This window comes from Sminthopsis crassicaudata, chromosome 5 (assembly GCF_048593235.1).
Source record: "Sminthopsis crassicaudata isolate SCR6 chromosome 5, ASM4859323v1, whole genome shotgun sequence".
NCBI lineage: Eukaryota > Metazoa > Chordata > Mammalia > Dasyuromorphia > Dasyuridae > Sminthopsis > Sminthopsis crassicaudata.
Window position 1 is genome coordinate 13,750,687 of NC_133621.1, and position 26,323 is coordinate 13,777,009.

Genomic DNA, 26,323 nt, shown 5'->3' on the forward strand with positions numbered 1-26,323 from the left:
AATAGATGGTCTCTGAGGTCCCTTGAAAGTCCTGAATCCAGGATGCTCTGACCCCCTTGGGGCACATCTACTGATGTGACTTAGGAATTTTTCATTCTTACCAACATGAAGAAAAGTAGGATGGAATTGTGGTTAAAGAACCTGGACATTTACAAGCTTTGTGACACTGGACAAGTCCCCAGTGTTTGCCTCCGTTTCTCCATCTGTAAAATGAGCTAGAGGAAGAAAAGGGCAAACCACTCCAGAATCTTTGCCAAGAAAATCCAATGGGGTCATATTGTGAAGAGGTAGATGACTGAATAACTGAACAGCAGCTTATCATTTGGGGCACAGTGGTGCAGTGTTGGGCCTGGGGTCAGGAAGACTCATCCTGAATTCACCCAGAGGATTAAAAGCCATCCCTCTTCAACCCGATCCTGGAAATCCTGCCTGGACCTCTTGTGTCCTGCCTTGGAGCTCCCAACTGGAAGCCTGCCTGTAATTGGTTGGGTTTCTTTCAAGTCCAGGTCTCCCAGGCCTTTTACTCTTTCTTTCTTTGCTAATATTCGGAGTCTCCCCACTTTGTATCCTTAAAGCTTTTATTGTTTGTCCTTTGTTCTCAGAGAGGACCGTGACATTGGGGAGGTGACGCCATGACACTAGGGAGGTGACGCCATGACATGCAGGTGAATTGGATCACGAGCCTCACTTTTTTCTCTGGAGCCTTCTGGGTCCAGTGGCCAGACAGGAAGCTGGCTCTTACCCTTAAAGCACCATAGAAACGTCAGCCATGCAACGTGGCGACTGCCTACAGAGAAAGGCTCAGATGACCACGGGAGTGATAACAGACCGTTAGATTGTAAAAGGTGAGTGACTTGCCCAGCCTCCCACAGCATTTCTCCTTTGGATAACCCTCAGAATCCTTTGCCATTACCCTCTCAATTCTGCTTCTGTATACTGGAACCAGCCTAGCCTGCTGGGATATAACTTGGGTTTCCACACCAGGATCTTTTCAACTCTGAATTAACAAATAGAAGTTCACTGGAAGGGACCCCACAGGCCTTCTAGTCCAGCCCTCTCATTTTACAGATGAGGGAACAGAGGCCCAAAGAACTGAATTGACTTGAGATGACATGACTTATCCAGGATCACACAGGTAGGAAGCATCAGAGGGGGATTTGCACCCAGGTTCCTTGACCCCAGAGCCACTTTACCCAAATGCGCTTGGCTTTATTTCAGAAAGAGCGTTAGAACCACTTACGTTGGAGTGTGTGCTCTGCCCAGGCCAGTACAAGACTTTCTTTCGGGGATCACAGGGAGGTTTCAGGATCTCATGTCGATATGGATTACCTGAAAATTCCAGGAAAAAAACCAAATCAAAACTCAGATGCCAGTGTGGACATAGGCTGTTGCATTTTTAAATGAGAAACAGTCAGGAAAAATGGGAGAAATGATACCTGTTTTTTTCCCCCGAGGCAATTGAGGGTGTTAAGTGACTTCCCCAGGGTCATACGGCCAAGAAGAAAAGTGTCTGAGGTCAGATTTCAACTAAGGCCTTCTGACTTCGGGCTGGTGCTCTACCCACTGCACCACATAGCTGTCCCAATGATACCTTTTAAAGTATTTTATGGACATGATCACATTTAGTCCTTATAACAACCCTATGATATAAGTGCTATTATTATCCTCATTTTACAAGTGAGGAAACTGAGGCTTTTGGCAAAGTGCTTCCCAAACTTTAAAGAATTATGGGAACGTCAGCTGTGCCATACAGTGGTTCACTCCAAGGGGCAGGGCACAGAAATAATAGGAGTCCTAACAATTGACCTTTATCTCATGGCAAGTGAGTGACCTGTCCAAGGTCACATAGCTAGGACAAGTCGGAGCTAGTATTTGAACTCGGGTCTTCCTAACCCCAAGTCTAGTACTGTAGTCACTGAATAACCTTGCTGCCTAAATGATAAATCATTTCAGGTTGTTTCAAGGACCAGCCAAAATATAAAACAAAGCACTTTAGAAGCTGTTAAAGTATGGATATCACCACGACCGTCTTCATCTCTGTCTGCAGAGAAGTCCCTGAGCTGAATAGCAGACATCTCAATAATGTTTTAAGATTCGCAAAGTACTTTACAGACATGATCTCATTCTATGGGGAGCATACATGCCTTGGATTTCCCCCCAGTGACTAATATAAATGACAGGGATCCTTCATTTAACCCAAATGTTCGCTTCTCTGGAGAAGAATGATCTTAGGCAACATTTTAAAAAGAATATTTAAAACCTGAGTTCTCCCCAGAGACCCTGAGAATCCAATTCCCCAAAAGAGTGGTTGAAAGTCGACTTTTGTCCTTAGTCTGATTTCTATTCTCCATGACACTTTCTGAGGTCTCCTCTTGGCATGAAGATGACCTTGAGTTCACGGTGGCTCTTGCCAGAAGGGGACAGTGTCTTCTGTCAAGTTAGGTAGAATTTAAGTATTGGCCAGTGACAATACTGCTGGCTAAGGACAGGAAATTTTATCACCAGGCTGGCCATAGGACCTCATGGAAGATCATCTATTAAGTTACAGAAGGATGGTGATCAGCGTCTGTGGAGGGCTTGCCCTAAAACAAAGTGATGGAGGCCTTGAGGATTGAAATAGCTTGATCCTAGGCTAGGCTTTCTTAAGATGAAAGATTGTCCGAGAAACATGGGACCACCTCCTCCTCTGCAGTAAATCCTTGGGAAGCAGGGTGGGAGGAAGAAGATACTTATATTTTAAATTTTCTTTATACATTTCCATGTGGCTGGTTTTTGAGAAATATTCTTAATAGGAATTAAAATAATATAGGAAATTAGAAAAAAATCAAATATTCTACCAGGGCATGCGAGTCATTGGGTTAGGCAATGGTCTGGAAAGAATAATTAGGCAAGATCAATCCAGTGATTGACAAAGTCACTCTACATGGTGTCTCCTTAGATACTGACTAGCTGTGTGGTGACCCTGGGTGAATAACCTCACTTAACTTACCTTCCTTTTCCTGCTTAAGAATAATGGCTTCACCCATTTACCCCCAAATGAGGGTGGCTGTGAGGATCCAAGGAGGTGACATTATTTAAAGCATCTCCCAAACCTGAAAACGCTACATAAATGCTGCTATTACAAAAGGCAAATACATTAAGTAGTCTGCCATTGGTCCCCCTGAGATCAGTGGCACGAAGGAAGTAACGATCCCCAAAGTGGAAAACTGAGTTAAAAGAAATCATCATCTTGAGATTGTAATTGACATCTGAGATGCATAAGTGTGTGAGAGTTTGGGGAGTTTGGGGGAATAGACCTGCCAGATACGGTACCTGGAGAACTGTGGATAGAAATTAATAATATTGTACAGGAGGCAGCAAAGAAAAAGAAGGCAAGAAAGCAAAATGGCTGCCTGGCGAGGCTTTAATAAGTAGCTGAGGAAAGAAGGAAAGTAAGAAATGAAAAAGAAAAGGAAAGGAAAGATGTCACCAACTGAATGCAGAATTCCAGAAAATAGCAAGGAGAGATGGGAAGGTTTTCTTGAATGAGCTATGCAAAGAAATAAGAAAAAAAAAAAAAAAAAAAAAAAAAAAAAAAAAGAGTATAATGAGAAAGGTAATGGATCTCTTTCAATAAAATTGAAGGTACCAAGATGATTGTTTTCATGCAAAAACGGACAGATCAAAATGCTGGGGACTTAAGAGAAGTAGAAAGGGTGACAAAAACACAGAACTATGATGAGAAGAACCTCACTGATTACCCTCCTCCAGAATAATTAGTCCCCAGCTCCTGCCAAGTCTTCCTTTGCAATATCTTTCACCTCAGTCACACCCTTTCCATTCTGGCTTCCACTACTCCAGTTTGAGCCCTTGGCAGCATGTCCTGCCTTGATTGCTGCCAACAGGCCCACATTCCCCACTGTCTATATCTTAGGCCGTCCTGGCTGGGTGGAGACAAAGAATCATGTCATTGGTAAGCAGCATGGCAGAGGGAGGGAGCCAGAATGGTCAGCAGAAAGTGAGCCAGATTTTAAGCAATGGAGATTTGTCTTTGGGGTAGATTGGAGGCCCACGCACTTGTCTCTCCCAGGCTCTCTTTTATCTTGCTCCTCTGTTCATTTGCTGTTGCTTTGTACTCTAGACCACACACCCATTCCATTGACCTACTTCCGTTCACCTTCCAGTTCCTCTCTGGCTGTGCTTTCAGAAAGAGGCCATGACATATTCTCTCCTGCACAATCCCATTGGATTTATATCTTATATGAAAACTTCTTTCATCATTTTGTTCCTCTGTTTAAGTCCTCACCAAGAGGAAAACTGTCCTGTCCTCATGTCTATGTCAAATCCTGTTTGGTTCACTGAGATTTACCGAGTGTGCGCTATGTGCTCAGCATCCCATCAGACTCTGGGGGATACAGAAGAAGTACACAGTCTCTTCCTTAAGCGTAGAGAAGTTCCCTTTTTTTTCATGGAATATGTGATCTTATGGTTACGGACATCACCCTTCCTGGGGTATATCAATCCAGCCTTTCATCTGTCAATCAGCACAGATTTATCGTAGGTCTCCTTCTACATGCCAGGTCCTATGCTTGGCAATGAGTATGAAAATATACAAATAAAAGAGTTTTATACCTCAAGGAATTAATCTTCAGTCAAATAATGGGCCCTCCATGCCTTCTAATCTTGTTAAATTCTTATCCATGCCTGTACAGGAATCCTCTCCTGAGAATCTGGAGGCCTTCACTTTTTTTGACTTTAACTATCTTGTGGATCTTGATGCACAATTTGGGTCATCCATCCATCCATCCTTCCATTCATTCCTCCACCTATGACCCCTGATCCTGAATAGCTGCTTGGGCTGCCATGAAGATGCCTTTTAGGCCACTTCTTTGGGGGAAGACTTCCTTGGAGATATATTTCAACCTACTGGTATCTACTGTGTGTCTTTCTGCTGCTCCTACAATATTGATGTCTTTAGAGATTTTAGTACTTCATGATTCATAACTATATAAAAATCCTTATTTTTGGTACTAAATTAAGCTAAAATATTATACACACATACTTATTAAACTAAACTAAGTTTTTTAGCATCTCACATTGGTACTAAGAAATGGGATTTTATGACATTGAAGAGTTGATTACTAAATCCAATCCTAAGCAATGAACATTTATGGAGCACCTACTATGTGCCAGTCACCATGGGAGTCCAATGAACATACAAGTAAATGACCAACAGCTTCCCTCACAGAACTTCCACTTATGCAACCTGTACTGAGTTAAGTACCTATTTCACTAAGACAGATCTATTTAGCCATTTGACTATTTTGTCAGATATTCTGCTGGACATTCAATAATCTGGTCTATAAGCATGTTTTAAATATCTACTATGTGCACCAACTGCCCCCAATAAAAGGGGCAAACCATCATCTTGACTGGTAATTTTGACATATGTACTTTCCTAGGTCTAGGACCTATAAACAGACATTTGGATTGCAGATACTTCTGGGAAAAAAACAGGTCTTTTAATTACTCACTGGCTCACTCACTTGTTCATCCATTCTAATGCTTCATTGAATGAGCTACCATTAGATTGTGTGCTCCTTGAGGTCAAAGACTGTCTTTTGCCTTAGCATAGTGCTTGGCATATAGTTGGCACTTAATAAATACTTGTAGACTGACTGTGCAACTAGAACACAGAATAACAATAAAATCTGATACTTACTTAGCACCTTAAGGTTTCAAAAAGCACCTTTTAACTTTCAGCATTCTTGAACCCTATCAACATTTCTGTGAAACAGGTATTATCCCCATTTTTTTTTAATTTTATTTTTCCTGAGGCAGTTGGGGGTAAATGACTTGCTCAGGGTCACACAGCCAGGAAGTGTTAAGTGTCTGAGGGCAGATTTGAACTCAGGTTTTCCTGACTTCAAGATTGGTGCTCTATCCACTACACCAACTAGCTGCCCCTATCCACATTTTATAAATGAGAAAAGTAAGAAGCAGAACTCCATAGAGGTATCATTTTAATGTAATAGAAAAAATCATTTATCAAGTGCTCTTTGCCCAGCACTGAGAATACAAATATAAAAGTGACAAATCTCTGTTCTCAACTAGCTCACATTCTAATTGGGAGGGACAACATATATAGAAGAGTTTACCTGCAGGGCAGGTGGAAAGTTTGTGTTTCCACATAAATCACTGGCATTTCTATTTGTTTCCAACAAAGTCCAGCAACAAGAGATACAGAAATTCCATTTAAAATAACTAAGATTAAATATTTGAGATTCTACCTGCCAAGACAAAGCTAGGAACTATATGAACACAATTACAAAACACTTTCCACATAAATAAAGTTAGATCTAAACAATTAGAAGAATATAAAGTACTTATGGGGTAGGCTGAGCTAATGTAATAAAAATGACAATTCTACCTAAATTAATCTACTTATTCAGTGCCATACCAATCAAACTCCCAAGAAATTATTTTATAGAACTAGAAAAAAAATAACAAAATGCTTCTGGAAGAACAAAAGGTTAAGAATTTCAAGGGAATTAGTGAAAAAAAATGCAAACTAAGGTGGCCTAGTTGTACCAGACCTAAAAATGTATTCCAAAACAGTGATCATCAGAACCACTTGGTACTGTTGAAGAAATAGAATAGTTGATTGATGGAAAAAGGTTAGATTCTCAAGACGCAATAATCAATGACTATAATAGTGTTTGATAAATCCAAAGACTCCAGCTTCCGGGATAAGATCTCTCTATTTGACAAAAGTTGCTGGGAAAATTGGAAATCAGTACAGCAGAAACTAGGCATCGATCAACACCTAACACTCTCTATAAAGATAAGGTTGAAATCAGTTCATGATTTAGACATGAAGGGTGATACTATAAGCAAATTAGAGAAGATGGGTTAGTTTAACCTCTTAGATCTGTAGAGTAGAAAGGAATTTATGGCTGAAGACAAACTGGAGAACATTATGAAATGTAAAATGGATAACTTTGATTATATTGAATTAAAAAGGTTTTGTACAAACAAAACCAATGCAGCCAAGATTAGAAGGGAAGCAGAAAATTGGGGATTTTTTTTTTTTTTTTTTTACATCCAAGGACTCTGATAAAGGCCTTATTTCTAAAGTATATAGAGAATTAACTCAAATTTCAAAAAATACAAGCCATTCTTCAATTGATAAATGATCAAAGGATATGAACAGACATTTTTCAGAAAAAACCATTTCTTGTTGGGAAACTTTGCTTTACCTATGGTAGATCTTTTCTTTTCTTCTTGTGAGAAGATGATGGGGATTCAAGGAGACTTGAGAGGCTGTTGCTTTGTCTGACCCCTTCTCTTCCCTCTGCCTCCAATTTATTTTCCTAGTCCACGAGCAACACCTGTGTCAGTAAAGGCTGCTTTGCAACGCCTTTAGATGTTCACAGCTGTGGAGACTCTCAGAGAATTGATCTGCCTCTTACAGTGCCCTAAGGTAGGGTCCTTAACAATTTCTAATCATATGAAAAAATGCTTTAAATCACTATTTATTAGAAAAATGCAAAGTAAGAAAAGTCTGAGGTACCACTACACACCTTTTAGATTGGCTAAGATGACAGAAAATGATAATGATGAATGTTGGAGGGGATGTGGGAAAGCTGAGACACTAATACATAACTCAACCATTCAATACACAGCAATTTGGAACTATGCCTAAAGGGCTGTCAAACTGTGCATCCCCTTGGATCCCGCAGTGTTACTACTGGGATTATATCCCAAAGAGATCTTAAAGGGACCCACATGTGCAAAAATGTTTGTGGCAGCCCTTTTCGTAGTGGCAAGGAACTGGAGACTGAGTGGCTGTCCATCAGTTGGAGAATGGCTGAATAAGTTACGGTATATGAATGTTATGGAATATTATTGTTCTGTAAGAAACAGTCATGATTTCAGAAAGATCTGGAGATGAAGTGATGCTAAGTGAAGTGAGCAGAACCAAGAGAACATTGTACACAGCAACAATAAGATTATATGATGATCAGCTGTGACGGATTTGTCTCTTCAACAATGAGTTGATTCAACCCAATTTCAATAGACTTATGATGGAGAGAGCCATCTGCATCCAGAGAGAGGTCTATGGCAACGGAATATGGATAACAACATAGTATTTTCACCTTTGCTATTGTTGTTTGTTTGCTTTTTTCCCCTCCTTTTCCCCCTTTTTTGATCTGATTTTTTCTTATGCAGCATGATAAATGTGAAAATATGTATAGAAGACTTGTACATCTTTAACATGTATCGGATTACTTGTTCTCTCGGGGAGGAGGTGGAAGGGAGGGAGAAAAATTTAGAATACAAAGTTTTGTAAGGGTGAATCTTGAAAACTATCTTTGCATGTATTTTGAAAATAAAAAGCTATTATTTAAAAAAAGAAAGTTTGTGTTTTCTTGTGGTTGATTGTCAAGATTGATGGGAAGTCTGAAGGTTCTGGGAGGTGGGGATATTGGAAAGGACAGATCCTGAGGAGTTCAGAGAGAAGGACAAACAGAAAGGATGCTTATACCTATCCAGTGGTTTCTGCGTTTTCTGACTCTTAGGTCCAATCAAGACCACATGTCTGTTCGTGATCATGTTGTCTCTCTAAGAAGATGATGTTTCTGTCTATATGTACCCAAAAATGTATAATAAGTAGTCCTTTTCATGACATCCCCAAATTGGAAAATAAAGGGGTAGGGGCAGCTAGGTGGTGCAGTGGATAGAGCACCAGCCTTGAATTCAGGAGGACCTGAGTTTAAATCTGGCCTCAGACACTTAACATGTCCTAGCTGTGTGACCCTGGGCAAGTCACTTAACCCCAGCCTAAAATTAAAAAAAAAAAAAGAAAAGAAAATAAAAGGGTATCTTCCTTATTGGAGAATGACTGTATCAACTGTAGCATATAATATAATGGTGGTATGATTATGCCGTAAGAGATGATGAAATGGACAGACTCAGAGGGGAGAAGCAGGAGCACTTGGAGAAAAATTTGCAACACAAGGTTTTGCAAGGGTGAATATTGAAAATTATCCCTGCATATGTTTTGAAAACAAAAAGCTTTCATTTATATAAAACCCTCAAAACTCCTGTGATAAATAGAAAATAGTTCAAAATAAATGAAGTTGAAACATCCTACTCAGCTCCTGACACAGAGGTGATGAGACTTATTAACCTGCTGAAAGAGATTTAACATTTTCAGAGAAGGTTAATGTGACATTTTGGTTTAGCAGACCATATGGTTAGAGGACCTTATTTTTCAGGATTTTTAATTTATTCTATGAGAGGATGGAGGGGGCAGGTTAATAAAAATACTGAGAAATAATAAAAAAAACATATAATAATAACAATAATTTTAAAATAAAAATATAGTTTGGGGCCTAGTAGAATTTTCTAGTTACTTTTTTCCTGAGAAACTTTTATTTGAACTTCTTAAAAGATAAAAATAAATATCAAGCATTCACTCTATTGATCACTCCAAGAGAATGAGATGGGTGGGAGTCTATTCTGACACTTTTTCTTATACTTAAGCTTTCTTTCCAGGAGGAATCAATTTCTCTCTTTCTTTCTTCATGCATCACTCATAACCCTTTATTAGAATGAACCCACATCCTTGACCTCCCCTATATTTTCATTACTTTTAGAGACAAAACCAACTGCTTTGTCCTTCCCTAATGGAAATCTTTCCTGACTTCTTTAAAGCCTTTTGTGTCCATCATGAGTTCTGTCTCTTGACATGATTTCTTTTCCAAAAGTTTCTTGGAACATGTCAAATGTCTCAATTGTAGATATTAAAGCTTCAAAAGAAAACTCCGTTGGTTACTAATTCTTTGTCCTAAATAAAGGCTATTCGTGTTTCAGTCGGAACAAACACCACACTTAAACTGAATACAGCAGTGATGGTGAGATTGGAGGCCGATTCTAAGAGTATGACAGTTGATATCACATTTCCTCTTCTGCTTATTCAAGTCACAGAAAAGAGTTTATCTCATTATTTTGAAGTTAGTTCTTCTACCTCTTGAAGCCAAAAGTAGGTGTATATAGTAAACACTTAATAAATATTTGTTGGGAGATGGGCTGATGAAACACTTCTTAGAGCTTGAAAGGGAGGTCAAGGCTGGTGATGTCAATCTGAGAGAAGTTTTGAAAGTTTGAAAGCGGTCCACATATAGGTAAAGTAATGAGAAAATTAAAAATGAGGGACTAAATCTTGGGGAAGAACCAAAGTTCAGGGGCAGGTAGAAGACAAAGAAGACTGATTTACAGAGGATTGTACTATCATAAGATCAGAGATTTAGAGTCATCCTTAGAGGGCCTCTAGTCCAAACCCCTGCATTTTATAAGTGCTGTACCTTAGAGAAGTTAGGTGATTAACTAAAGATCCTGCAGATTATAAGTGACCAAGGCAAGTTATTTAAGATTTGATTTGACTCAAGACTTGATCAAATCAATTTTTGATTTCAACTCCAGGGCTATGGCAGGAGAGGTCTAAAGAGGAAAGGATAATCAGAGTAAGAATGAAGACTGAGAAAAGACGATGCTGCTCCTAATTAGGAGATCAATGATGATTTTTGAGAGGATATAATTGAAGAGCAGGCAAAATGGGTAGCTGTGGAGTCTAGAGATAGGTAGGATAACACCATGGATAGTGCCCAAACGGAAGGTTCTAGGGAATTTCTCAGTCAGGAAGCATCCCTAGAGGTTTAAGAGGAGGGAAGAGAGGCAGCTTGGTGAAGTGAATAAATAGCTGCTTTTGGAGTCGGGATGACCCAGGTCAAGTAGTCCTGCCTCTGACACATGTTGGCCATGTGATCCTCTAGGCAATGGAGAAGGAGCTAATCTGCTTTGGTAGAGGAAGCTTCTACCTTAAGAGCTTCCTATGTCAACTTGATTGCACGCCAGTCTGTTCATGGATAGGGCAGAGGGGTCTGGTGAGAAGGGAACTGGATCACATTGGAATCCAGTTGGTCCATAGACAATGGCAAAAAGAGCACATGGAAAGAATGAGGAAAACTTTGGCTCCTGGGTGGGATACATGTTCTTTATTTATAGCTGGTCACAATCATTTGCCAAAAATGAAGGAGGGGGAAGAAAATGGAAATAGCTTGGAATAGTTACTTTTAATTACAATCTCTTGACATGCTACTTTTCTCATTAATGTGATTGATGATCAATCAATTATAAGATCATAAATTTAGAGCGGAAAGGGTCTTTAGAGCATATTAAGTCCAACTTCTTCATTTTATAGTCAAGGCCCAAGGCTGTTAGTTGCCCAAGTTCCTACAACCTGCACATTCTGAAGTTGAATTTGAACCCAAGTCTCCTCATTCCAAATTCATCAATAGCTCTACTACATGATATTGCCCTAATAAGCATCTAATTGCCACTTACTAGTGCTGGACTGTGGTAAATGAAGATAAAGAGATTAAGGGAAGAGGATTATTCCAGGAAAGTCAACAAGAGATAAATAAAACAATTTGCTAAGCAAGAAGCAATGAAGGTCCAGTTTAGGTTAGATGGCATGAATCTGGAATGGGTTAGACTGCACCCCGGGGACTTTCTCCAGAACTATTGTGGCCTGGGTATAGGAAGAAAGCAAAGGACCGTTGGAAATCAAGTGATCAGCAAGTATTTAACAATGATGGAGCACACTACATAGAGCACTGACATAACCTATATTTTAGGAATGAAACAAGAGGCCAGGAAATTGTGCTGAATAAACTGGGGATGTTTGGCCAGAAAAAAGGAAGACTTGGGAAATCCTTCAAGAAACCAATAAATATTTATTAAGCACACAGAATGTGCTAAACACCATGCTAGGTTGGGGAATATAAAGGCAAAAAATGGCTGCTGTCTTCTTGGAGCCTGTCATACCAGAGAAACAACCTGTAAAGGCTTCTAACTTTAGACGGGTGATACTAAATGTGTCCTTATTAGGGAAGAGTCTCGGGGACTGAGTTTTATAATAAAAATGAAAATATCAACACCATTTATATAATACTTCATGGTTTGCAAAGCACTTTACAGAGAATATCTTGTTTTTATACTCCTGGGAGGGAGCTTGCTATTATCCTTATTTTTCACATGAGCAAATTTAAAAACAAATAAACCTATATCGTCATGTTAGGTTAAATCTGAATAGTTGAGGCAGAGAGCCTTTGGAGGGTCCTTCTAATGAAATTTTGGGACAGGTTCAACTTTGCCATTAAGTTGCTCCGTGATCTTCAGCAAATCACTTTCTTTGTCTGGCCCTTGGTTGAAAAACATGGTGTTGGACTCAATTTCTTGGGTTTTTCCATGTATGACAGATTGCCTTGTATAATCAAAGCTCTTTATTGACCACTGAGTCTGTCCTCAGCCTCACAGGGGTCTCTCAAGGATGAGTGGGGGCAGAGTGGGGGCGGAGCCACAGCAAAGGTGAAAAGAAGAATATGTAGAAAAATGAGAGAATGACCTTGATCCTAAATATGTTACTGGACAGAAATGCAAATGAGCTGGCAAAGAGCACTTGCCCTAAGAATCAGCAGGGAAATCTTTATGGGGAGGGTGGGCTAAGCATTAGGCCCTCATGCCCTTAGAGGATGGCTTACCAGGTGGAGCACTGAAGGTCATTCTGACGACACACCCCAGCCATGATTTTAGAAATAATAAACCAACTTATAGCCTGCTAGGATCCATGGAACAGTGTTTTATGATGGGCGTCTTGTTCGATATTTCAGGGGTCAGTGATTTTGTTTGCATGCATCTCCCTGTCCCCAACCAGATGCTGCTGCCTCCTGGATCTAGCAGATGAGCCATCGCTTTTTACCAAAGCTGCTGACGAGGCTCTCTGGGTTTGGCCAGGCCGGGCCTGGGACAAAATCCTGAGAGGCAAGCTGGTATGGTGGCTAGGGAGCGGGATCTGGAGGGAAAGACCTGCATTCAAATCTCGCCTCACACATTTGCACTGGATGAGCAGCACACAGCGTTTCTCTGGTCTGAATTTTCCTCATCTAGAAGAGGAAGGATTTGGACTAGATCCTCTCCAAAGATTCTTCCAACTTTAGATGAGAGATACTAAGTGCAACTTTACATGGGCCCATTCCTTTCTCTGGGACTCAGTTTTATAATACAAATGAAAATATTGGTAGTACTTATGTGATACTTTATCAATATCAATATCAGTATTTATGTATTTTGAATACTTTGCAAAGAACATCAGGTTTGCAAAGCACTTTACATTTTTATCCTCCCAACAACCCTAGGGAGAAAGGTACTATTATTCCCATTTTTCAGATGAGTGAACTGAGGCAGATAAAAATTAAGGTCCAAGGCCATGCCATGAGGAGCCATCGAAGGGGAGCGTGGACTTCCCATCTGAGTGAGAGGACATTTAGGGCCAGGCTCAGCTCAGCCCAAGTCAATCCCTCTACGGTTCCTTCAACAGTAACAACAGCAGTAAGAACTTCCCCCTCCCAAATGAAGCAATGAGATCGTGACCCCTTATCTGAAATGACCCTTTTTTTTACCTCCTGTTTTCTTCACAGTCGTTGCTCTGTACATGCCTATGGTGGCAGGAAAAGGCTGCTGGAAGCTCTCAGCCGGGCCGGCCTTCATGTCCGGTGGGGGAGTGAAGCTTGGGAACATGGCGCTCCGAGAGATGTGGCTCTGATAGGGGTGTTCCACTGGAAACCCCATGCGCAACGGCCTTCGAAGAGTTTAGCAAAAAGAGAAGGGGGTGATCACGACAGAATGGACAGCATTAAGTCTACCCTGGGCCTCCAGGGGTCTCCTCTTCAGTCAAATGTTCTGATAACTTCAGCAATCAATTAAAAAAAATAATTTGTCCTAGAACTGGGCTGTGTTTGTTAGCAGGAGCCATTCTTTGAACACAATCCAACGGACATGGATGAAGCCTCCGTTAGAGCTTCCGTCCTCCCACAGCAGTTGGGGAGGGGGTTACAGCAGGTATTCAGGTAAATAAATCTGGTACCTCCACAGAGTAACTTTGGGGGAGAGAACGGTAACAGCTGCAGACAGATCCAGACAAAGCTCAAGGCAGAACCGCCCTGGCTTTATTTAACAAGGAAGGATGCTAGATTTGGGCCTACTACAACACAGGGAATGGTAGGGAGCACAAATGAAGTGGTGGCCTTTGGGGCGAGATCACACCTGGGTTTCTTTGGAAACGGGACAATCATTAGTGAAAATGGAAACTAATACAGGAAGGAAGGGCCTTCTCTCCATCTGCTTCTAGTGCTCCCCAAATTTTCACCCATTTCCCATCTCTCCCTCTGTCTGGCTCATTTCCTCCTGCCCACACACATGCTCGGGTCTCCCCTATCCTGAAAACCCTTTACTTGATTCTCCATCCGTGCTGGTCTATGTCTCTTCTGCCCTTTGCAGCCAAACTCCTTGAAAAGGCATCTACACTGGCTCCCAAACTTTCTCTCCTCTCACTTCCAACTCTTTCCACAATCCCTTGAACTCATCCTGCCGATGAAACCGCCCTCTCCAAAGGGACCTCTCATAACTGCCAAATCCAAAGGCCTTTTCCCAGTCCTCCTTCTCCTTGGCCTCTCTGCACCCGTTGACCTCTCCTCCCTGAGGCCCTCATCTCTCCAGGTCTTCAGGACACCCCTCCTTTCTGGTTCTCCTCCTGCCTCTCTGACCGCTCCTTCTCTCTCTCCTGCTGGATCCTCCTCCAGATCACCCCTTCTAACTCGAGGTGTCCCTCAGGGTCCAGCCCTGGGCCCTCTTCTCCTTGGCTCTCTCAGCTGCCATGAATGCAGTTACTGGCTCTTGCTGATGACTCCTACCCACCTCCCCCTTCCTAACCTTTCTGCCATGCTCTCATCTCACTTCTTCAACTGCTTCTCAGGCATCTTGAGCGTGAGATGTCCAGTAAAATCTTAAAACTTGCCATGTCCAAACCAGAGCTTGTTACCTTTCCCTCTAAATCCTCCCTAACTCCCACCTCCCCTATTATTGTGGAAGGTAGCCCTATCCTCCCAATCCCTCAGGCTCCCCACTAGGCATCACCCTGGACCCCACATCCAAGCTGTTGCCAAAATCCATTATTGCCTCCAGATCTCCTCTGACACTGACCCTCTGGGTCCATGCTTTATCCCCCATCTGGACTACTGCAATAGCCTGCTGGGAGAGGGCAGGGGTCTACCCATCTCACGCCTTTTCCCACTTCAGCCCATCCTCCCTTCATCTACTCAGGTATTTCCTATATAATCCAATACATCCCCCCCATCCCTATTCAAACTCCAGTGGCTCCCTATCACTCCAGGATCACACAAAAACGCTCTGTTTGGCCTTCAAAGACCTTCTCAACCTGCTGCCCTTCCAGCTCCCTTACACAAGCTCTGATTCAGGGACTTCCCGGATGTTCCCTGCACAAGACACCGAAAATGTGAAAATGCTCTCTGGCTCCCCCACACCTGGGACACTCTCCCTGTTCCGCTCCCACTACAGACCTCCCTGGCTTCCTTTCGGTCCGGCTCAAACTTTCCCCTTCCACAGGAAGACTTCGTGAGGCTCCCTCCTCCTCCTTCCCTCTGTTAACCATTTCTCCTTTATCCTGTATATATTTTCCTTTGTTGTGTCCTCCCTTAGAGGGTGAGCTCCTTAAAGGGAGGGACCATCTTTTTTCTATCTCCAGCCTTTAGCACATAGTAGGTCCCTAATACCCTCTAATTGATCAGTTGGGAATGAGGGGCCTCCCCCTTCACCCCCCCTCCCAGGGCCCCCATTTGCCCACCCCGCGAGCTTCTCTGAGATACTGCCATTCTCTTAATGAGAAATTGGAAAAGCTTCTGGCAGACAAACGTCTGTGGAACTTGTGAGGACCGCGTGCAGAATGCTAAAGAGCCAGTCCGGCTGTCGGAGCAAAACAGCCCCAGGTTTCCATGCGGATGCTCTCCACTCTGCTAATTGCAGATAAGGAGACGCCTGGAAATATTGTGATTGGCTGCTCCAGAGGATTTCTTTAACCCCGCAGACCTTCATTTCAGGGCTCTTTAAAATACACACTGACTGCTGCGTCTAAAAGCGCTTTACAAAAAAGGGCAAATTCAATTTTGAGTCGCCGTTGGTCTGGCACTTCCTGGGAGAAGAATCACTTCCAGGTTAAATAAAGCTCTCTTCTTCCAAAAGGCCCCCTTTCCTCCTCCTCCTCCTCCTCCTCTTCAGGGACCTCCCTCCTTTCTTCCCCACCCTCTTTAGGGCAGGGACTGCCCACTAAGTCCAGTCTGGACAGGAGAATACTCACTCGGCTGTGGTATTGAGTGGTTTAGGAAGCCTGGGGGAAAAACAAACAAACAAACAAAAAAAGGGGAATCAACAAAAAGCGGTAAAGGAAATGGGATTAACTTCCCTTTTTTACCCCTCAAGGCTACTTAAGAAGCAAAGGGATCTTTAAAAACCGATCCACAAAAGCCAGACGCCCGGGACCAAGAGGGGAGCCTGCTTGCCCCGGGCTCTGGGGCCGAGCTTTGCCAGCCTGCCCTTTCTGGGGCCTGGCTCTCAGGCTCTCGGAGAAGCCCCGGCTCCCGGGGGATTAAGGGGTCCGGACTCTGCTGCCTCAGGCCCCTGGCACAATCACGCCCTGGCTCGTGGGGGACTGGGGAGTCCCGGCCTCTGAGGCCTAGCTTTTCCCGTCTGACCTTTCCGGGGCCTAACTACTCAGGCTCTCTGAGAAGCCCTGGCTTGTGGGGGACTGGGGAGTCTGGCTCTGAGGCCTAGCTTTTCCCGTCTGACCTTTCCGGGGCCTAACTACTCAGGCTCTCTGAGAAGCCCTGGCTCGTGGGGGACTGGGGAGGCTGGGCTGTGCTGCCTCAGGCCTCCGGCACAATCACGCCCTGGCCCCCAGCCAGCTCTGGCTCTCGGAGATTAGCTCTCACTAAGGGCCAGAGTTCACTCTGTGCCCAGCGCTTGGAAGTCCTGTGACAGCTCGGGCCGAGCCCAGCTTCGTGACCTCAGAGGAACTTGTCTGAGCCTTGGCCCCACCCGGCAGGAGCTGGAAGGCCCCGATGTCATTATGTGCTTTCCCTCTCTAGATGATGCAATAAACACCAGAAGGACTCGGGCACCTGGGAGGCTCCTCCCCCAATCTTTCACTCCTCCCTCCTCAGGCCCAACTGGCTCAGCCCAGTCCAAGATGTTGGGGCTGGTTGAGATTCCAGGAAATCTTGCACAGCCCCGGGGTGGGCCCCGGAAGGGACAGGGGACAGTCTCCTGGCCCTGCCATTTTGGTCCTCTTCCAGAACAGGGACAACCTCCACTTAGCACATGCTTTACTGAACGTGGTAAAATTGCTTGGCAAGACGAACCAAGAGGCAGACTCTGGCCTGAGGCCTGGAGAAGGAAAGGGATTTAGCCAGTGTCCCCCAATTAGGAAACCCAGGGGCTCCTTCCGGATCCAAGCCTAGGACTCAGCCCCCTCCAGCTGCGGCCCCCCTCGTTTGGATTTTGGTTCCATAACGAGGATCACCCTGTGTAAATATCTGTAGGATTGGGGGACGTGGAAACTGAGGTTTAAAGTTTATCTGTTTCCAAATTTTAAAATTATTATGAGCTCTTCTTTCTTAAACACACACGCACACATGCACACACGCGCACACACACACACACACACACACACACACACACACACACACACACACACACAGAGTTTCTTTAAAATAAAATAAAACCTCCCCCTAAACTTGGAGCTCACTGAAGTTGAAGGCAGAAGATTTGACTTGGAAATCATAAACCTTCCCCCCTTAATATCTTTATGAGCTTGGGCTGGTCACACAGCCAGTGACACCATTCCTCCATCCCCTGACTCTGACTCTCCCTGTTGCTTGTCCCTCTTGCTTCTTGGATCTCTCTCTCTCTCTCTCTCTCTCTGTCTTTCTCTCTCTGTCTCTGTCTCTGTCTCTCTCTCTGTCTGTCTCTGTCTCTCTCTCTGTCTCTCTCTCTGTCTCTCTCTCTCTCTCTCTCTCTCTCTGTCTCTGTCTCTGTCTCTCTCTCTGTCTGTCTCTGTCTCTCTCTCTGTCTCTGTCTCTCTCTCTCTGTCTCTCTCTCTCTCTCTTTCTCTCTCTCTCTCTCTCCTCTTTCCCTCTTCTCTCTTTCCCCTTCTCCCTCTCCTTCCCTCCTTCATTTTCACTTTCTGGCTCTTTTCAAGTCTTGCCTATATTCTTCCTTTCTGCAAGAAGCCTTTCTCAGTCCCCCTTAATCTTAACTCTTAATTTATCCTATACATATATATATGTATAGGATAAATATATATATACACATACATACATACATACATACACATATATACATATACATACATACATATATACATATACACACACACACACACACACATATATATATATATATACATATAGGATGTGTTGGAAGAGTTCCTTGCATGTTAACTTCCCAATTCAGGGGTGTGTCAGTATAAATGGTTATTAAACCTGGAAAAAAAAAAAGAATTCATGACAACCCTTTAATTTTAATCCCCTCCACTTTCTTAAGTATTGATAACTGACAAAACAACAGACAAAGCCCTGATTTGTAGCTTCTGCCAATTTCTGAGATACAAATGTTCACACTGAAAATTTAACAACTGGCTCTCTGGTTCCAGCAGTCACAGTTAGACTGTGAGCTCTCTGAGGGCAAAATTTTAAATTTATTTATTTAGTTAGCCTTTCTTTGTATTCTTAGTGCTTAAAACAAACGTTATGGCACAAACTTCAATAAATGCTACCTAAATGAATATCTTCTGTATTCTCTTTGGACCTCAGTTTCCTCAGTTGTAAAATGAGGGGAATCAGACCCAATGAGCTTCAAAGACCCTTCCATCTTTCAATCCTCGATCTTCTGCCAGTCACCACCATAGCTAAGATTAAATAAGGTCTGAACCTGTGGTTTTGTGGCTGTAGGTCGCTATCTTCCCTTATAGAGTGTGATAAAAAACTGTTCTGCACATTATCATTTTAGACTAGCCCCGAGTAGTGAAGACCAAAGTGAACTGTCCAGAGTGAACCAGCCAGGACCTCACTGAGACTAGCCCACTCTCCAGTGAACCACCTCTCCTCCCAAGGTTCAATACATGCTCACTGACAGCTGAAGAAATACACCAGAATTTAGGTGTAAAGAATATTGACTGACATTCCCGTGGTGAATTCAACATGTGAAAAGCACTTTAAATCCAGGTTACCATGAAGCTTCTCCTCCGGTCATTACTACAGGGCTTGTTTTTCCTACTTTATAGATGGGGCCAGAAACGAGTCCCTGATCACACAGCTGTCAAAGATAGGTTTTGAATCCAGATCTTCTATGAGAGCATTCTCCCTCTTAACTCAAGAGCTTCTGGGCAAAGCTTCTTTCCACTTATAAAGGGACTATATTCTCATGCTGTTGGGCATTCAAATGCAAGTTTATCTTGTCTCTGTTGGATTTCTGTTCCATCTGTGACTCGGATATAGGGAGCTCTAGGTGAGGAAACTCCCTTTAGCTATGTTACTATCCAAGAAAATCTCTTTAAAATATTTGGGCAAGGCTGGCAAATCAAATCAAAAATAAATTGGATGCCATCAGTTGGCTAAATACCCAAAGCACATAGCAAGCTCTCTGGATGATGGACTGCAGCCCACAGAGCCTCAGACAGCCCATTTCCTGAACCTAAACCAGCTCATCAATTTTCCTGTCCTGCTGGGAGATTATACATCTACTTTGCAAGGGCTGGCTCAAGTATTCCAGCATCCTTGAAAAAGTAGCAGGACCACTCGCCTCTTGCACGTGCTTCTGCTGCCCCCGAGTGGTCGGTTTGGATATTGACATCTCAATTTCTCTAATAGTTAAAGATGTCTAGAATAAAAAATAAATAGACATTTTGTCCTAGAACTTCAGCATATTCAAGCTGGAAGGCCTTTAGGACAGCTCTGAACGATTCTAGATTTAAAAGATGTGCCAGTGTTCACACTCCAGATTCATTTTGGAAGAAGGTAGAAGGCAAGGGTGGGTTATAAATATGCAAGCATTTCAGCTAAGCAAGCTTAGACTCCGATTTTTGAGACATCCTGCTTATGAACACTGAATAATAAAAAATGGCAATATTGTTTATTTACTGGTGTGGAGCAGCAAAATATAGACGGTCCCTAAATCCATGCAATTATAATTTAGCTGAATATCCCCCCCAAAATATCATAAGTTTTATTCATCTTTTTGTGTTCAGTCTTTCTTTCTTTAATTAACAATAAAAGGGTTTGCTTTTATTTGGAATATGCACATGGATGTACCACACAACACACCTAAATGGCTGGGTATAAAAATAGAAAATAATATCTATAAGAGAAGGCTAAAAGCAGCCAGAACATTCAGGCTGGATAAGAAAGGCTAAAAGAATTATTTCTCTAAAGAGAGCAGCCACTGACTACTGCTGTGGGCTTTTACTATGAGATGGAGCAGTCGGTCACAAGCATTTATTGAGTGCCTACTATGTGCGTTTGGTTTGTGAGGTAGTTACTCTCTGTGGCTTGTTGAGCTCGTGCCAGGCTGGGGACTTGGAAATCCTGTGACATCTTGGGTCTGGACCAACCTCATGACCTTAAAGGAACTTCTCTGAGTAGGAGCTTCTCTACTGCGCCATGTACGTGTTAGAGATCCAAAAAAGGGAAAAACGCTTGTCTACCAGAGATGATCAGGATAAAAGTCTTCCTCTACCAGCACTATGACCTTAGCTCCAATCCCAGCTCCTCACCCTCCCTTCCCAAGCTATTTTCTGAGGACTATCAATGGTTCTGGCTTATTAACTTTCTGCTTATCACAGCCCTTTTACAAATCCCCTTTTAAGTCATCACTTTTGACACCCTAGAAAAACGGGAAATATTTATGCTACACAGTGATTCCCCCAAAACAAGGTCATGGGATCTCCTGTTGACTGAAACTTACAAGCAGTCATTTCCATAAAGATTACTCTTTTTGTTCTGCGTCAAGTGATAGAACTGTCGAATGGGAATCCCGCTGGAAAAAAAAAGAAAACGATTTGTTTAATTTTAGAAGTCAACTCATAAGGAGCCTTTGCCTTTTCTCCATCATCTTGGAGAAGTTATCTGAGCTTCATCCAAACTCATGAAAATATTCAACCAGTGTTAAAGCACCTAGTAGGTGCCAGAGCCTTAAAATCCAAAAATAAGAGTTCTTTTTTTTTTTCTTTATTAAAGTCTTTTATTTTCAAAACATACTCATGGACATTAGCCTTTCAATATTAGCCCTTACAAAACCTTTATTCTAATTTTTCCTCTCCTTCCCCCACTTCCTCCCCTAGATGGCAAGTAGTCCAGTATATATTAAACACAGTAGAAATATATGTGAAATCCAATATATGCATACATAAAAATAAGAGTTCTTGCTCTCAAGGAGATTACATTCTACTAGGGGGAGGGATATGTCATGAAGACAAAGGTTTAAGGAAATCTGAGAGATTAGATGTCATTTTAGAGCAGGAGACGGTGTCTGGAAAGTTCAAACAATTTTCTATCACTTTGTCTATTCTGGATTTTGCATTTTCTCTGGGATTCTATATTTGCAGAATAAAAGCTTTTTGATTGTGCTTACATCCCCTTCATTTCCAAATGTTTTTAAAAGCAATGATTTTTTTTTATTACTTTTTTTCCCTAGTAATCTGGCAATTTGGCACCTGAACTCACAAATTCAGAGGGTTGGAGGTTTAAAGACAGAAGAAATCTTGGAGGCCTTCATTTTGATGAAGGTCCAACCCAAGGTTATATAGGAAGTAATTAGTAGAGTTACTGGTTGAACCAAGGGCCTTTGCCTCCAAATCCAAGGCTCTCCATGTACCATGTACCCACTGCCTTTATTGCATTGTGCTCAAGTCCTTTTTTTCAAAGGCTTTTGCTCATTAGGAAATAAAATAGGGCAGAAGCCACCAGGAGCCAGTTCCCTCAAGGGGCCCATGGTTTACACCCAGCTGGGCTGGATAATGAGATATTCTTCAGCCATCAACTCCCTGAGTGTGCAGAAGCTCTCTCAAAGATGCTGCTTCTATTCTGCTGTGGTCTCCCTAAAGATGGAGGACGACTTTGGGTTCTCTGGGTGATTAGGACTGGGGAGAATTCATTGTGGTCCTCCTCCCTTCATTCCATAGGAGGAGATTCGGCTACTGCATCATCCCATCTGCATCAGCTTCTTCAGAAAAGAGATGATCTCACTCCCTGTACCTTCCTGGCCCGGGCTGGGCACACAGTAGGCAGCTCCCAAATTCTTGTTAACAGACCCATGCCCTGACCAGGAAAGTCTATTCTGTGCACCCCCAAAGTACAGAGTATGCATTCAGTGCCTTTAAGCTCATTATGAGAAGGAGACAAGCCTTTCCTTTAGAGAATGGAGACCAGGAAGAACGGCATTTCTCTCTCATTCACTCACTTCTTTGAGAAGCTCGGCCCCAGTTTATAGCCCGATCATCCCTGGTGTTCTGGATTTTGCAGTACTTTATGAGGGATGAAAGAAGGACTCCTATTTTTGATCCTCCTCTACAGTGGGCCAGTGCATCCCCCCTCACATTAGAAGGACATTTCAATGGGCATTTTTATTCTTTGAACAGAATGATTAATGATTTGCTGAAGCATTTTGGGGATTGAGCAAGGTTTTCATATGGGGACGGTTTATTCAGTTCAGGGGTTATAAAACAAAACAAAACTACCCAACCTCCCCAAAACAGCCTCTCCTCTCCTTGCTAAGTTTTCCAATCAGCAATGCACCTAGGAGAGCTCAGTTAATTGTTCCTGGGGAACAATTGCCATCCCTCCTGTGGGTTCATGGCAGAAGCTGAGTCTCTCCCAATTCCCTGGAATGGGGCAGAGCTACTCTGGGCACACTCCCTGGAAGGGATGGTCTTAATTACATATCACATTTTCCAGATGGGGAAAGTGAGATTCACCACTAGCAGAGTTCTCCCATTTTCCAGATGGGGAAAGTGAGATTCACCACTAGCAGAGTTCTCCCATTTTCCAGATGGGGAAAGTAAGATTCACCACTAGCAAAGTTCTCCCATTTTCCAGATGGGGAAAGTAAGATTCACCACTAGCAGAGGTTCTCTCATTTTCCAAATGGATAAAGTGAGGTTCACCACTAGCAGAGGTGCAGGAACCAGATCAAGCTGGCTCTGGGGAGCTGGTTGTTAAATGTTTAGTGTGAATATTTATGCCTTAGAAATTGGCAAATGCTATAAATCAGAGTTTGATTTCTTGTTTTGTCGATTGTCCGGACTTAAGAAAGTGATGGAGAGAAATAATGTAGATTAAACTTCACAGTGTGTCCTTTAGGAGGGGTGATTATAAAATCAGAATAGCCTAATTATATAGCTGGTAGGTGCCAGGCCTCCTACCTCTCACTTTCTATTATGCTATGATTAGGGATTATTTTTTAAATTATTTTTTTATTTATTTTAAACATTCTTTAAAGGGTTTTTTTTTTTTTGAGTTCTAAATTCTCTCCTCTCTTCCAGCCTGCTGAGAAGGCAAGCAATAGGATATCAATTATGCATGTGAAATCATGCAAAACATATTATGGATGATGTTTTTAATAAGATAATTAAGATGCAGAGAATATGATTTCTTTTTTTTTTTTTTTTTTTTAAGTTAGGAAGAACGTGTAAAGCCTGGAAAGGAGGAAGGTGGTCAGAGGGGTAGGTAGGGTGTCAAGGGAGCACAGAGAGAGGCTGGCTTACTGGAATCCCCCAAATCATAGCCATAGGGGGAAGCCCTCTTGGGTATTGGAAGGATCCTCTGGGAGGCTCAAAGGGGAGATACAGAAGGAATGGATGAGCTGCAATGTACACCGTGGAAGGGTGGGCACACCTCAGCAAGTTCCTGGGAAGTACTGATCTGTTATTGATACTGTTCTCTACATCCATTGGTGAGGAGATTGGAAGGGCCGCCCCTGATTGGTGCTTTAGGGAAGCCAGTGGGTCCTTATGTCAATCTTGGCTCACCTGGAGCATACTACAAATATAGGTCACACTAGGACAGCTGAGACCCAAAGTTTCATCAATATTTTTATCACGAGGACTTTATTCTGTTCTCTCTCTTTCTCTCTCTCTCTCTCTCTCTCTCTCTCTCTCTCTCAAGTCTTCTATTTTCAAAACATATGCAAGAATCATTCCTCAACATTAACCCCACCCCGTCCCCAGATGACATGCAATCCAATACATGTTAAATACGGTAAAATATATGTTGAATCCAACACAGATATACATATCTATACAATTATCCTGCTGCATGAGAAAAATCAGATCAAAAAGTTAAAAAAAAATGAGAAAGAAAATAAAATCCAAGCAAATCACAACAAAAAGAGTGAAAATGCTGTGTTGTGATCCATCCTCAGCTCCCACAGTCCTCCATCACCGGTCCCCTAGACCTGGCCTGAATCACCTCTCCATGAAAAGCTGGGCCTTTATACTCAACATGACTCTGGGCGGTGATTCCCTGACATGCAAGTGAATTGGATTTCAGAGTATAAGGTCACCTGGCTCGCTTTCCCCTCCAGAACCATCTGCACCCAGTGGCCAGAGGGAGATCAGGAAATTCCATTCAGGATCCAAAAGAAGTGTGATAAATATGGGTAGGAGTATCCAGCGGCTGCAAACTCTGCTTTTGTTTTTCCACACCAAACACACAAAACCCTGAATCTTCTTCAGGGATGACAGAACTGGGGACTTCTTGAAATCGCCGAGACACCGTTTTTGGACACTTTTCGAGGGTCTTATTTAGGGCTATGTCTGCTGCTACAGGAGCCAAACTCATAAGGATATAGCTTTTTTCCAGTCTGTAGGGACTGGAATATTACATTTGCCTGGCAGAAATGAGACATTTACCATTTGTCAGCTATAAAGAATAAATGTGCCTATGTCCTTTAGTACTTAAAAACGAGAGCAGGCCAGTGAGTCATTCTGGAGAAAAGCTGAGATCAGTCTGAGCTTCAGAGAGCAGCCCTGCCTGCTGGAATGGGAGGGAGCACTCACCTGGGAGGCAGCTTGGGGTACAGACCGAGGGGGCTCTGTGCACTATGGTACCCTCATCTATGTAATAATAGCAAATATATCTTAGCAAAATGACGTCAGCGTAGTCCTGCTCTCTCTTGTTCCAGGCATTCTTGTATTCTGTAAGATTTGGTTTAGTGAGCCGGGTTTTGGGAGGGAACAAGAGAAGGGACCGTCCAATGTAGCAGTACCAATGGAGAAACAACCCCCCCCAAGCTCATTTACCTTGGCCAGGGGTCCCCACCAAAGCCAAAATGCTTGTGTCCTTTGCTGTAGAACCGAGGCCCCGATTTGGGTTTGTATTCCTCTGGCAGCGACATCGGTATCATGGCGCCATATTCCCGTTCTTTCCCCCATGGGAGCCTGGGTACTAGATTTGATTTCTTAAACTCCTGATACCTGGATGTGAAGAAAGCATCTGTTAAAAGCCGTGTGAAAAGAAGGAGAATTTCTCCAGGTTGCTGTTATTCAGGCTTCTCACTGCCTACAAGTCTGGGTCCCCGTTGGGGGCTGGGGGAGGAGGGGGGCAGGTGGTCTGGCTGCCATGGACAGAGGCTGTAGGAGAGAGGGGGAGACTGCAATCCTGGGAAGGAGCCATGGCAAAGGTGGAGGACAGAAGGTACCCTGGGGAGACTAGAGTGCCATGGAGGTTGGGGGCGGGTTGGGTTTGTGCAGTGAGCAGGTGAGTGGAGAGGAGGGGGCCTGGATAATGATCATGTGGGGGGAGTGGGGGAGGGTCCCATCCCCTCAGTGGGTGCTGATGGCCTCTAGCTGAGTCCTCTCTTCCTCCTCTCTTCCCAGCACACACACACACACACTCACACACACACACACACACACACACACACACACACACACATATACATGCACACATACACAACTTCTATCCTGTGGGTGTGCAATGAGGACATTTTGTCTAGATTAACTAATCCAGCAGCTCCTCAGCTCTCTTGGTTTTTCCTTTTCCCAGGACACAGATGGGGCAGCCCACAGTGTAAGGAGGAACTTTAGAGTTTTCAGAGCAGCACAGAATAGAGCTCCATTTGTGCCTCCATTGTTGGCGGAGTGGGAAGGGGAACAAACTCCCAATGACCTATGAGAACCTCTTGAGCTTAGGGGAGAGCAATAAATCACCTGCCCTTGGGATCTGCCTCGCTTCAACCCCTCATGTCTTAGCAAACATTCATGTCTCAGAGATGTCCCCTTCTCCAGAAGTGTGCATACCTCCTATTGTGTCTCTGTCTCTATCTCTTCTGTCTTTCTCTCTCAATTCTGTCTGTTTGGTCTCTCCCTCTCTGC

At 43.1% G+C, this 26,323-nt stretch overlaps 1 protein-coding gene across 1 annotated transcript in view; it reads right to left on the reverse strand.

Annotated features, from left to right (window-relative positions):
• The window catches only part of SPMIP4 (sperm microtubule inner protein 4), a 50,193-nt gene that overhangs the window by 17,373 nt on the left and 6,497 nt on the right, over positions 1–26,323 (reverse strand). Inside the window, exons 3-7 of the mRNA XM_074267206.1 lie at positions 25,250–25,423; positions 20,917–20,988; positions 16,256–16,285; positions 13,506–13,684; positions 1,241–1,329 (exon numbers count right to left, since the gene is read on the reverse strand). Of these exons, the coding sequence (XP_074123307.1) occupies positions 1,241–1,329; positions 13,506–13,684; positions 16,256–16,285; positions 20,917–20,988; positions 25,250–25,423 (544 nt within the window). The remainder of the gene's footprint in view (positions 1–1,240; positions 1,330–13,505; positions 13,685–16,255; positions 16,286–20,916; positions 20,989–25,249; positions 25,424–26,323) is intronic.